The sequence below is a fragment of the Malus domestica genome, chromosome 15 (genome assembly GCF_042453785.1).
Source record: "Malus domestica chromosome 15, GDT2T_hap1".
In the NCBI taxonomy this organism is placed as follows: domain Eukaryota; kingdom Viridiplantae; phylum Streptophyta; class Magnoliopsida; order Rosales; family Rosaceae; genus Malus; species Malus domestica.
Genome location: NC_091675.1, coordinates 34,263,927 through 34,277,324, shown reverse-complemented (window position 1 = coordinate 34,277,324; position 13,398 = coordinate 34,263,927). Strand labels below are relative to the sequence as shown.

Below are 13,398 nucleotides of genomic sequence, written 5' to 3'. Positions count from 1 at the left end.
GACTAGTACTTCCAGCTAGTCAAAGTCTACCTAGATATATCTCACCACATGGACTCATAAGTTTGAAAACATTCACATACCAATTCATTAAGCAAACAATAAAGACAGCGCGTAGTATCAATAACTAGATATGGAGGCAAGTTAAGGAGCAGTGTACACAACAAGTTTTGACTGGAAAAATCCTTAACTGGGTTAAAAAATTGGGGAGAATCCAATCAACAAGTGTACAATAAGGTTCATACAAGTTAACCACAACAAGCTCTATTCTTAGACCTATTCTAAAGAACAGCCTGTGTGTAGCCTTATATTGCTCTAGGTGGAGTAGTCTTTGGTCTTTACAAAGAGACAGTTACACTTCTTCAGCTCATCTCTGTGGCACCAACACGAAACATGAACCATGCAAATGATATGAAGATATGAAAGATGATATGCAGCTATGAAATCAAAGTTTGACAAGTCGGTTTCTTCAATCAAATAGTCGAAAGGAAGAAGCTAATTGAGAATCCAAACAAGGTCTATATGAAGATTTGAAAATATGATTTACACCATGAACAATGTAAACTTTTTTCAGAAATAATGTAGGTCAGTTAGCACAAAATTTAATGCATGAAAAAGATATTTGCAACAAGGGTTTATGAAGAACACCTAGAGGAGGCTCGGGGAGCTTAAAACACTCTCTACAAAATTTGGTCTTTCTAACCCAAGAAAAAAGTTCTCAACCCAGCCCTAATAAACCAAAAATCTTCTGTTTGCAACCAACAAGTACACCCTAAGACACTTGTCAAAATGTAGAAGCAATTTGAAAAAATCAATGGTGAAGAACTCGTTCTCGGATAAAAAGTGTAGGTCCAACCTATGTGGACTTTTTTAAATTGTATGCCAGCTCAAGGGTAAAATACATGCAGAAATCAACTAGGCAATTTCACTAGTCGTAATGCATAAAAAAAAAAATTTGATATAAAGAGCATGTTAAATAAATATAAGTTTGACAAGAAAAGCAAAAAAATTACTAAGTTTAGACTTTACAGTTGAGTTATGTGATCTCATCTTTCAACGATGATTTTATAGGGTCTCACTCTCCTGCGATGACTTTATGTGGTTCCGCTTTTCAACAATGATTGATGTATGTGCCGATATAGGTCTATTGCGTCCTATTGTTTGTGATGAAATCTGTACTACTGCCGATTGTACGGTTGTGCTTGTGGTTGTCATATAGGGATTTTACTCAATTTGTGGATCTGTGCAAATTCAATCCAAATAAAATTATTACTAGGCATTAAAGTAATGTACCCAATGTGTGTGTGTGTATTGACCATGAACATGGTCGACCGTGATATCATTATTGACATGAATAAACTAGAATTCTGTCGATTCACATGGACTGTATCTTTATTATTGTCTAGTTATCTCATGCTGAACTGTTAGATAAAAGCTCATAATAATCTTCCCCCCCCCCCCGCGGGGGGGGTTCCAATTTGTTTGCGTCAGTTAGTAAGAGATTTTCCTTGTCACAGTTTGAACAGTATTATTGCACACAGCATAGTTGCTGTGCTTGGACGCTTGCAGTAACATTAGTCTTCCAATTTGTTGGCTTCAAAATTTCTTGTCACAATTTGAACAGTATTGGTAGGTTTATAAGCGTTTTGTTATTCATACGTAAAAAAAAGGATATATCATTGAAATACAAGAATTAAAAGGCAAAACAAACATACAAAATGTACCAATTAACAATAGAAACATAGGAATTTCTGATTAAAAAAATTAAAATGGTAATCAATTAATATCACCATGCAACCATTAAAATCCGCAAATAAAAATTGACAGAAAATTAAAAAGGAAAATACATCACCACCACCTTTACTACGATTACCAAATTCTTTAGCCCTTAAATTTAGCTTCACATTTTTGCTGTAGGACCTTTGTACCCTTCCCCAATGTACTCACCTTGAATTGGCATTCAACTTCTGTCTCCAATTTCCATGTCTTGATGAATCCTTTCACCTTCACCGAAAGGTCCATTTTCAAAGTTAAAGGCAGATGCACCTTCGAATCAGTATTTTCCATACTCTTCTCAACCTCACGAGGCAAAGCTCCTTTGGATCCGTCGAGAACAAGCTTTACATTGGCAGAACTATCTTTTTCTTGTTTCTTTAATGAAAATTTTCCTTTGCCAATGCTTTTTTCCTTGAATAAAAGGGAAGCCCCTTCACTACCTTCGTAGTTTATGTCATGTCCATTTGGATTATTCACTTTCAAGGAAACTTCATAGCTTGGATGTGAATTCTTGCCGGTATAGGATTTTGATTTCGGGTTCTTCACGTACACGTTCGTAATTGAAAATTTAGGCTCTTTAGGTTTCACAGTGAGGGACAATGAAAGCAGTGTTATGGAAAGTATGAGGCACAGAGAAATCACAATTGCTCCTATAATCAAGCAACGAATGGTGCGGCATGGGGAATTCTTCTTGTTTTCGGGGTTCCGGTGACGTTCAACAATTAAGGCATTTTCAGGGGGTGGCACGCGGTAGATCTGGTCTTTGGGGATTTGGACTACGTAGGTTCCTGCTCTGGGGAAGGGAGGTGATGGTGGGCGGAGTACTAACTGCATCTCTGACTGGGGAGGGTCCTCGTTTCCATCATCGTCGCCTGCTGCCGCGGCAGGTGAGCCCCGCTCCTCCATTGTAGAATGGGGAGCGGTTCAAAAATGGAGAGGTAGTGTGGTGAAGGTCGATAATGAGGGGAGAAACTGATTGCATGCATGAGAATTGAGAGGAGGTGGCATCTAAGATTGATTGGAGAATTGAAGGGTGAGAAGGAGGGTGGGAGGTTACAACTTACATAACTAAGAAAAGAAGGCAGCCGTGATTTGTCCAATCACATATCCTATTTTTGGATGTTTTACTTGGTCAATGTAGAAGGTACTTGACAATCTGTTGCTGCCCTCAAATTTTCATATTCTTAATATGTATGTATGCTGTCATTCCTTTATTGTTATTTTACAAGCCATTTTATGTCCATTGTTACCTCGATTAGCCTACAACATTGTTGACAAGTTTGTTGCACCAGACCTATATGGTTCTATTATCTTGACATGCGTTTAATGTTATGAGTTCATCCCTCATCTATATATTTCAGCTAGTATACATCCATCAACCACCTAGTATAGTGTTTAATGTTTAGCATATAATAAAGGTTTCTTTTCTTTTAATTAGCCATAGTTTTACACCTTCGATCTCTCTCCCATTATTCACATATCATTTACATGGGTGATTCTAGAGATATATGTTGATCTATAATATGCACACTAAAAGTACTAACCTTGAGAAACCATTGAATTGAAGCACAAGGAGAATCACGAATGGTAGCAAACAAGCAAGGATCTTCCGCTCTCTCTACACGTCTGCTATATGGGGTAGGGGATTTTTTCTAGAATATTGTGTATAAGAGTGGGGACCTAAGCCTTATATTTATAGGTGAGAATATTAGGTTTCTTGCCCATAAAGAAGACCCTAATACATATCTTTAGCACCTTCAGGTTCCATGACCTAACAAAAAAGATATTCCCTATTATTATATATTTACTTCACCACCAAATAATCCGGGATAATCAAATATTATTTCCTATCTTGTATTCTTAATCAATTAGGAATCCTAAATAGATGTAAGCCCAATAAAAAATCTTACAAGAGAGACTATCTACTTGAACCATATTTTGTAGACCACATGATATGCCAGTTGATAGTTGGATCATTTTCTAAATCATTGAAGAAAGAATCAACCGCCACATCATGTGAGCTACAAAATATGATCTAAAATCATAATTTTCCCCAACATTTTCCTATTTTCAGTATCTCTTCTTATTTCATTCATAAAAAATAAAAATAAATAAAAAAAGTCCATTTTAATTCCACTCAATTTTTTTTTAATTTCCTCAAATTTAACAGACACATAATTGTAACTTTTATTTAGTTAGATCTACTAATGAAGTCCGTTCTTGTCTTACAAATCTTAAAATCACTAGTACGAAAAACACTTCGCACGACGCAGGTCCTTCGTCGCGCAAAGTCCCAAAACGTCGCGCAACACCTAGCACAACGAACCTTCGTCGCGCATAAACCGTCGCGCAAAGGCAGTGACAGAAGGCTTTGCGTGACGAACATAGGACATGCGTCGCGCAAAGCTACTTTGCGCGACGCAGCCTACGTCGCCCAAAGCCACTTTGCGCGACCAAGGATGCGTTGCGCAAAGTAGCTTTGCGCGACGCACATTTTCAGTGTCGCGCAAAGACACTTTGTGCAACGCAGCCTTGGTCGCGCAAAGGGTTTATTAAAAATAAATAAAATATTTTATTATTTTTAATAAGGCTTTGCGCGACACTGAAAATGTGCGTCGCGCAAAGCTACTTTGCGCAACGCATCCTTGGTCGCGCAAAGGTTTATTAAAAATAAAAAATATATATTTTTGGCCATAACCACATCTTTGCGCGACGCAATCTACGTCGCGCAAAGACTTATAAAAAATAAAAAATTATTATTTTTGGCCAAAACGACAACTTTGCGCGACGTAGGCTACGTCGCGCAAAGCCTGATTAAAAATTGGAAAAATAATGTTTTTGTCCAAAACCAAAAATCCTAATTTTTAGATTTTTAATAAATATTATAATTAAATTCTAAACAATAATTAATTAAGGAAATAAAAGTATTTAATTATAAAATATATGAAAATATACATACAAGCAGTCCAAACAAAAAAGAAAAAACTACAAGTAGTCTTCCATACATCAGGCTACTAGGTATCGGTAGGTTGAAGTGGCTCGAAAGTCGAAGGTGTAGTAAGATCAGGTACTGGTAGCGAGATTTGGAGGCCGGACGTCTGTATGGCTCGTACAAGGTCTCTCATCTGCTCTTTCATTTGCTCGCCCTGGGCCCTCATCTGCTCCTTCATCTGCTCACCCTGGACCTTCATCTGCTCTCCCTGGGCTCTCATCTGCTCGCCCTGGATCTCAAGCTGACCCTTTAAGGTTGTCACTTGCTCCTTCAATGCATCAACCTCTGCTGTGTTCGAGTTGGAAGAAGAGGCACCCGTCTCACGAACTCGCGCTTTCCCCATGCACCGAACAACCTTACCATGACGACGACCAAAGTTTTGCTCCATCACATCAGTCACGATCTGAAAACCTGCATCCTCGGGTACCGTGACGTCCTCGATCGGAGTATCTGGGGGTAACTGTGATGTTGCTTCTTGGACAACAGCATCGCGCTTTTCCACCATAAGAGCCTGTAAAAATAAATTCAACAGGGGACAAACATTTTCATTCATTTCATCAAGAAGACAAACATCTCCAACAAGCCAATGCACACTTCATAATAGTTGATATTTGAATTGTAAACCCTTGTGAATTTGAACCACCAACCACGTATGAGATAAACAAGGGAAAATATAAAGCTTAGAAATCAAAATCTCACGTCTCAAGAACATCATATGCAGAAAAATTCAAATCCACACCACAAAGTCATTTACACAAAAGGCAAGCAATAATGATCCATGGTCCCTGTTAAAAATAATTGATTGTTGGAATTCAAGGTTCATTTTTTATTTCAAACCACCTGCCATAGATTGACTTTGTGACTAAAAGAATTTCGTGACATGCAAAATAGCAATGAAAATGTAGAAGAGTTTTGTGACATGAAAAATAACCATGAACCTTCAGCATGTATTGCAAAGCAAACCCCACTATTCAACTGATTTAGCATAGTTGTAATTGTCAACCAATCTCTAGCAGCAACTGAATTATAAGGACCAATAATTCAAGGAATGTAACCATTGAAACTTCATTTAGCATCAACTACAATACATACCAACTCTTGTTCAATATCCAGTAAAGTAATTATGTTTAATTCTCCGACAACAGTAAACACATAAATATAACAAAATTCAATACCCGGACCGAGATTTATCACACTAAAGAAACACATCAACCAAACCCATTATCCCAACTTTAGAAATTCCAACTATAAAACCCTCAAAAGGCACCAATAAAAAAATCTAAAATTCAAGGTAATTCACTTCAGATTGCAAGAGCCTTATCTGACCCTTCCATCAACTTGTCATCAGTTGGACAGAGACAGTGTAGGGTCGAAATGTGCTCTTGCTGCAATCACTGAAGTCCAGTGCACCCATGGACGTCAAGCCAATGATGTTGCTCACTGCTTAGCCAAGTCTAGTTTGAATGTTGGTAGTCAATTAATGTGAATGGCTTACTGGCCCTACTTTTATTCTCGACATCCTTGTTGAGGATACATTGTAACTTAAATTTGTCTGATTGGGTTATGGCTGATTTGGCCTCACCCTATCTCCTATCATATCCATATAATGTTTAATAACAGAATATAAACAATATTTGAACAATTCATACATATAAGAATAATAACAATTACATATACTTACATGAAGGTGCTCAGAGATCTCATTTCCAGGTCGAACGTAAACTTCCTCGAACGTGTCGATCTCTGGGAACTTAGAACCCCCCTGAAGAAAAAAACATTAAGAAAATTTTATTAATCAATAATAATAAATAAATTGTATAAAATTTCAAAATTAATATACCTGACATCGTGCCTCAAGCCTATATGAAAAGGGCTTCGAACCAGAATGGTGGAGAAGTGTCTTTGACTCTCGAGCTTTCTTGCCAGCAACAGATTTCTTCTGTTAAACACACAATATACATGTTAGTGCGACTATTTGAAATAAATTAATAAAAAAAAGCTTTAAAAAATAACTAAAACAATAATACATTATTATTAAAATATTACGTACATACCACAAATTTTGGGTCCGTAAAATGTTTGCAAAGCCACTCCCAATCCTCTGGCCGGTCCTTCAACTCAATTGGGCAACCATTTAGGCGAGCAACCTCCGAATCATCGTATCGCTGAAAATGCGTGTGAAGATAGTTCTTCCAATGTTTGTACCGGGTTGCTAAGCCCTCCTCTAAGTAGGCCATGGCCTCGGGGGATATGTCCTTAAGATCAAAAACGACCTACGAATATGAAAAACAATAAAATAATAGTAAGAAATTTAATAAGATTAAGATAATATATTTTGGTTTTTAATATTTGTAAACAAAACTAAAAAAAATGATAAAGGCTAAAAATTAATATACTCACCAACAACTTTAAAGCAATGACAAAGGCTAAAAATTAATATACTAACCGACAACTTGTCTCGCACCAGTTCCTTCGTCCTCTGAGGAATATCTGCCCAAGAGTCCCACTGCATAGGACAATTTTGCTTAATAACAACACCACAGCCACTAGCGACACCGCTATGCTGTTGTGAGGTAGCCGCTCCACAATGTCGCGGGTCATACTGAATCTTGATCTTGGAGCCGGTCATACGTACGCTCTGAGCCGACTTTAGCATTCGACTAGGCCCCCTAGTGTTTTTTTAGCTAGCCAAAAATATTTAAATGGTGAAAACCATAAGCTTAAATTTGTACACAAAATTCGACACAACCTCCCCTAATAGTATAGCATTTCCCAAAACCTTAAAATAGTAAAATAACGGTAATTCACAACCCGCAACACATTTTCATAATCCAGCAAATTTTCATCATCATAAAAATAATAATTTTAAATGGAAAAAAAATACAATGTAGTGATCGAGAATTAGAAAAAACTACCTGGATGGGAGGCCTCATCCTCGACTCTGGATGCTAAGGAAGTGTGATCAGAAGGCTCCGGCTCGCGGCGGCGCCGGTGAGGCCACCGTGCACTGAGCGGCTCAATCGACACTGATGATGTCGATGAGACGGGCACCTAGGATGCCGTAGGAGTAGGCTCAGTAAGGGGTGTAGGCTCCCCAATCAATGGAGCACTCACGCTTGGAGCAGTAGATGCTGGTAATGAGGGAGCCGCCTCAGTCACACTTCGACGACGAGTGATCAACCGCGACATCTATACACTTTTTAGTAAAAGAGAGATGTAGACTTGTTTTTTGGGATCAACAGATATAGGTAGACTGCATGAGAAACAAGGATCAACCCACAACAATCATTTACTTCATATGGAAAGCAACAAAATTAAAACTGCACATTAGATATTGTTGAAGCTTACAGAAGCAGCCCGTTCTGATTTCAGTTGCTTTTAAACAAAGTTAGCAAGTTTCTGTGCATAAATTTCTCCGATATCACTGTTGAAACAATTAGGAATATCATTTGGTAACTATTGACTACCATCAAAAAACAAAATTTACATGGAATTTAAAATACATTATGACGGAAGTAGAAAAAAAAAATCGAAGGAACATGGCTTATAATGAGGCAAAACCAAATTGCATTATCTCTGTTTTTTATATCGAGATTCCACTCTCACTGTAAGATTTTGGTATGGTAATTACAAGTGCAATTTAAAAGACGAACCTTTTACTAAGTAAGATGGTTAACTGTAATTTCATCAAGTGCAGTTCCAGCAGATTATGGTCATATTGTTATACTTACTACATGACAGATTGTTAGTTTAGCAATCAAGATTGAATTAACCTGATATGAAAAGGGTGAGCTACAAAGCTTAGTAAGCAACAATATCTGATATGAAATGATTAAACGCACAATCAAAGAAGTTGGATTCAAGAGGTCTAATACAATGAACACATAAATTCAATGATCAATAACGATACAAAAAACATTAGTAATTCCTCATCAGTAAAGCCAATGAGGCCTTATTCTCAGGGTGGTGTGTCACTACCAACTGATCAAAGGTCCTGACTCCTTCACAAAGAAGGCACAAACACTATGATTCAGACGAACTGAGTCAACCACAAGTTCAAATCCTATTCGATGTTCGACTATAAACACTTTGAACGATGAAACACATGCAATGGTATATGAATCAATAATATAAAAAAAGGTTAAAATGTCAAAGGGGGCAACTTAACTAAACCAAAGCTCAATAACAAAGTAGCTCAGAGATTCATAAACATGGAGGCAAAGCAAAGCTAATACTTACAGATTCAGTAAGCTTGCAACCATGAAATCCAACAGCAGATTGAGTTTGTTTCTTATTGTGGCCTAACAAACATCTCTTAAATACTAATTGTTGTGTGATTTAAATACATGTGCTACACTACCGGATCCTTGACCACTTTCAAAAACCAGGTTTCATGCAAAATCTAATAAGTCAAAATCTATAATGAAATTGCTTCAAACTGCAAACAAGAAAAACAACAATGAAATTCTTAAACCCTGAAATTCAGCCCATTTCCTAATAATTTATCCCAAATAAACACTAACAAATACAGGTTAGAGATCAAAGGGTTCCTAAGAAACGGATTGATAGCTTTACCGAGTTTGGCAACATCAGACTGTAGATGCTTGTTATCGCCAATTTTCCCGTTGAATATGCAATTCGAGAGGGCGTAGAAGGCGAGCAAATTGGCATACAGGGGCAGAAATGCATCCTTGTGGTTGCCCGCTCCACCAACCCAATCTGCTCCACCTAGTTTCGCAATGCGGTCCTTTGCAAACGAGGTCAACTGGCAAGAAAATCTGAGCCTCCAATCACCTTGATTCAATCCCCATTTCAAAATTAAAACCCTAATTCCCATTAACAAATTTTTAAACCCTGAAATCCATCCCATGCCCTAGTAATTTATCCCAAATTAAAACCCTAAATTCTAAAATTCATCTCAATTCACAATCAAAATCCTTAATTTCACAATTACATAATTTGTAATTACACTTACTTTGAAGGAGAGAGATGAGCAGGACGAAGGGGGTGGTGGCTGCCTGTCGTTTAGAACGAGAGGGAGAGAGACAACTAACAGTGGGGTTGGAGATTGGGGCGCTTTGGGGTTCAAGATTTGGCGTTCGAGTGTGATGAGCGAAGAGGAGGAAGGCTACGGGAGAGAGCGGGCGTGATGAGCGTGAGGGAAGAGAGACCGATTGAGAGAGAGTCGGTCTGGGAATATTTTGGGCAAAGTTGGGAAATTCAAAAAAAGCGCTTATTTTTTGCACTTGTACCGCCAAATTTATGATAACTAGTGCGACGTAGCTGTACAATTAGACGTCGCGCAAGGTAATTTTTATTTAAAAATTTTTGTACAACCTACAATAATATAAAATCCTTAATTTCACAATTATATAAAACCCACAATAATATTTTTTATAACAAAAACATGACTAAAAAATTGGTAGCAACTTCCATATCATTCGATTTCTTAAGTGTTATACATACCAATAAACTTGATGCGATACGCATTGTACGAAACATAATTCAACGATCCAACCGTCAAACTTGTTTGTATATGCTTTGAGATCGCATATGCATAAAATCTAAAAAAAAAAATACGTTTAGAGGTAAAGTTACGAGACAAAACGTTTCGACGGTTGTAAACGAAAATTCACGATTTAACGGCTATTTTAACTCCGATTTTGATGATTTTTTACAACTACACTCTTTAACCCTATATAAATACAATGAACTAATTCGATCATCGATTTAAAACATTTACACAAGTGGATGCCACAAAATCTTATGTTATAGTTGATGCAAGTATAAATAAAATCTAAGTGTTAGGGAATATATCGTTTTAATGGGATACACATTCTAGAAGACTAGTTTCAACGATCCAACCGTCAAACTTGTTTGTATATGCTTCGAGATCGCATACGCAAAAAATCTCAAAAAAAAAACCTTCATAGGTAAAGTTACGTGACAAAACGTTTCGACGGTTGTAAACGAAAATTCACGATTTAACGGTTATTTTAACTCCGATTTTGATGATTTTTAACAGCTACACTCTTTAACCCTATATGAATACAATGAACTAATTTGATCGTCAATTTAAAACATTTACACAAGTGGATGCCGCAAAAGCTTATGTTATAGTTGATGCAAGTATAAAGAAAATCCAAGTGTTAGGGAATATATCGTTTTAATGGAATACACATTCTACGAGACTAGTTGCAACGATCCAACCGTCAAACTTGTTTTTACATGCTTCGAGATCGCATACGCAAAAAATCTAAAAAAAAAAACCTTCATGGGTAAAGTTACGGGACAAAACATTTGGACGGTTGTAAACAAAAATTCAGGATTTAACGGTTATTTTAACTCCGATTTTGATGATTTTTTACAACTACACTCTTTAACCCTATATAAATACAATGAACTAATTCGATCGTCGATTTAAAATATTTACACAAGTGGATGCCACAAAAGCTTATGTTATAGTTGATGCAAGTATAAATAAAATATAAGTGTTAAGGAATATATCATTTTAATGGGATACGCATTATACAAGACTACTTTCAACGATCCAACCGTCAAACTTGTTTGTATATGCTTCGAGATCGCATACGCAAAAAATCTCAAAAAAAAAACCTTCATACGTAAAGTTACGGGACAAAACGTTTCGACGGTTGTAAACGAAAATTCACGATTTAACGGTTATTTTAACTCCGATTTTGATGGTTTTTAACAGCTACACTCTTTAACCATATATGAATACAATGAACTAATTCGATCGTCAATTTAAAACATTTACACAAGTGAATACTACAAAAGAAAAAAAGCAATGCAAGAACCCCAAAAGAAAAGCAAAAGGAAACAAAAAGGAAAATAAAATAAAACACTTTGCGCGACGTAGCTACACATACGTCGCGCAAAGTGTTTTATTTTATTTTCCTTTTATTTATTTTTTTTGTACCCGATTGCAGATACAAATAGCATCATCCTTTTGCAAGGATCATATCTATTTCACGTCCCTACATTCTTCATGGCCCTCCCTTCCGATCTCCCCATTCTTCACAGCCGTACATTGGGATCATATCTATTTCAATCTTGTTTCCCCATTCTTCACGTCCCTACAATCTTCACGGCCGTATATTTATGGTCGAGATAAAAAATTGCTTGGTTTCGTTTTGACAATTTCGATTAGAATTTAGGGTCCATCAGCATTTGTTTTTGGCGAATTTTGGGTTATGTGGGATGGTTTAGGTTTGTGCATGTTGTTTACTTACTTCTTACTTTGTTTCAAGTTTTGAATTTGCATCGATTTTATCCGAGCATCAGTTGCTGTGATTGAATATTTACTTGAATTGGTTCAAATTTTACAAATCGGAAGGACAAATGGTATTGGATTTTGCAGTTTATTCTACCATATTATACTGGTGTTATTGTGATCATGTATGAAGACTTCTTGATTGAGAAATGTGGATGGGTTAATTGGTATCTTGTGGGTAAATTTGTGAAGAAAAATTTCTATGCATACCATCTGTTTGATGATATGTCTAAGAGGCATAATACGGAGAATATGTCATTGAGTAGCAACCTGGAAGCTTTGAATATTGTTGTACTTGTTTGTCGTTGTTCGCCTAAAGATCTTGCAGCTAGTTTCACTGAGGAGAATAGGTGTTTGGGTCATATCAATGCTATCAAGCAGTTCCTCTGCTTATCACTGTTACATGGCCATTTCCCAGCTTGACTATTCTATTTTCACCATGATCAGGCTCTTGGAAGAATATGCTAACTTGAAAGGGCTTCAAGATGGACATTCCAGACAACAAGCGGAAGTGTTTGCAATACTTGGCCATAAACACAAAAATGATCCTCTCAAAATCAAGGAAATCATTTCCATGGTTGCCAACAGTCTAACAAGTTTCCTGAATTTAGAGATTGAGTTCAAGTTTCCTTTGAAGAAGGATGGAACAACAACTGCTTCAATCTTAATTCTCTTCTTTGAAGAAGGATTGAGTTCAAGTTTTAATGCATACACCAAACTGCCATTGGAACAAATATAGGAATTGAACACTGTTGTATGCTCTTCTTTCATTTCCGGTTTCTATTGGTCAATGTAGCATGTGACGGGGTTTATTCCCAAGTTATGAGTTGTTTAAGTTTGTATTTCATGTGATCACCGTTTGTGATAGAAAATAAATAAAGCAGATGGCTTCAACATTGACGTCTACCAACTCTTCAAATTTTTATTTTTGTTTTCACATTTTCATGAGGAAAAATGACTGAAACATGTAATGTGTGTACGTATATTTGAGAGACCACTGATTTAGCCAATCTCAAGTTCGTGCTTCTTGAAATTTTGTTATAAAACGCAGTGAAAGTAAAAGGTGGGAGGTGAAATAGATAAAAGGAATTGACTGAAAATAGTGACATGAAATCTCATAGATTGGAACTTCAGTATCATTACAAGGCAAAATGCACAAGAGACTGAGAAAAAATTCAAATTGAATTAAAATAAAAGCTTTCTCGGCGACGGTTTTGATGAAATGGTGGTGGCTCTGCTTTCTTGGTTTTTGAATGCCTCACTGTCCATGGTTGGACGACTGTCATCTCCCCCTTCTCCCCCTTCCTGATTGGTGTTGCTCGAGGCGTATGGATAAACG

General features: G+C 36.8%; 2 protein-coding genes and 1 long non-coding RNA gene across 5 annotated transcripts; 1 reads left to right on the top strand and 2 right to left on the bottom strand.

Annotated features, from left to right (window-relative positions):
* Window positions 1-1,724: 1,724 nt before the first annotated feature.
* On the bottom strand, window positions 1,725-2,819 carry LOC114821282 (NDR1/HIN1-like protein 13). The gene has a single exon (XM_029093292.2). The coding sequence runs from the start codon at window positions 2,677-2,679 to the stop codon at window positions 1,879-1,881; it is 801 nt and encodes a 266-aa protein (XP_028949125.2). The 5' UTR covers window positions 2,680-2,819; the 3' UTR covers window positions 1,725-1,878.
* A 1,864-nt stretch (window positions 2,820-4,683) lies between these two features.
* On the bottom strand, window positions 4,684-7,823 carry LOC103410663 (uncharacterized). Of its 3 annotated transcripts, none has more exons than XM_070814789.1 (6): window positions 7,681-7,823; window positions 7,212-7,449; window positions 6,820-7,038; window positions 6,606-6,704; window positions 6,447-6,527; window positions 4,684-5,276 (listed from the first exon to the last, which is right to left on the bottom strand). In XM_070814789.1, exons 2-6 carry the CDS (start codon window positions 7,419-7,421, stop codon window positions 4,788-4,790), a joined length of 1,098 nt encoding a protein of 365 aa, XP_070670890.1. In that variant the 5' UTR covers window positions 7,422-7,449; window positions 7,681-7,823; the 3' UTR covers window positions 4,684-4,787. The 3 variants fall into 3 exon arrangements, with proteins under 3 accessions (XP_070670890.1, XP_070670892.1, XP_070670891.1); XM_070814791.1 differs by having other exon boundaries at window positions 6,820-7,020; XM_070814790.1 differs by lacking the exon at window positions 7,681-7,823 and having other exon boundaries at window positions 7,212-7,563.
* Window positions 7,824-11,731: 3,908 nt separating this feature from the next.
* LOC139192335 (uncharacterized) lies at window positions 11,732-12,959 on the top strand. Its single transcript, XR_011576420.1, has 2 exons — window positions 11,732-11,995; window positions 12,507-12,959. It is a non-coding gene; the product is annotated as an uncharacterized lncRNA (long non-coding RNA).
* Window positions 12,960-13,398: the final 439 nt, after the last annotated feature.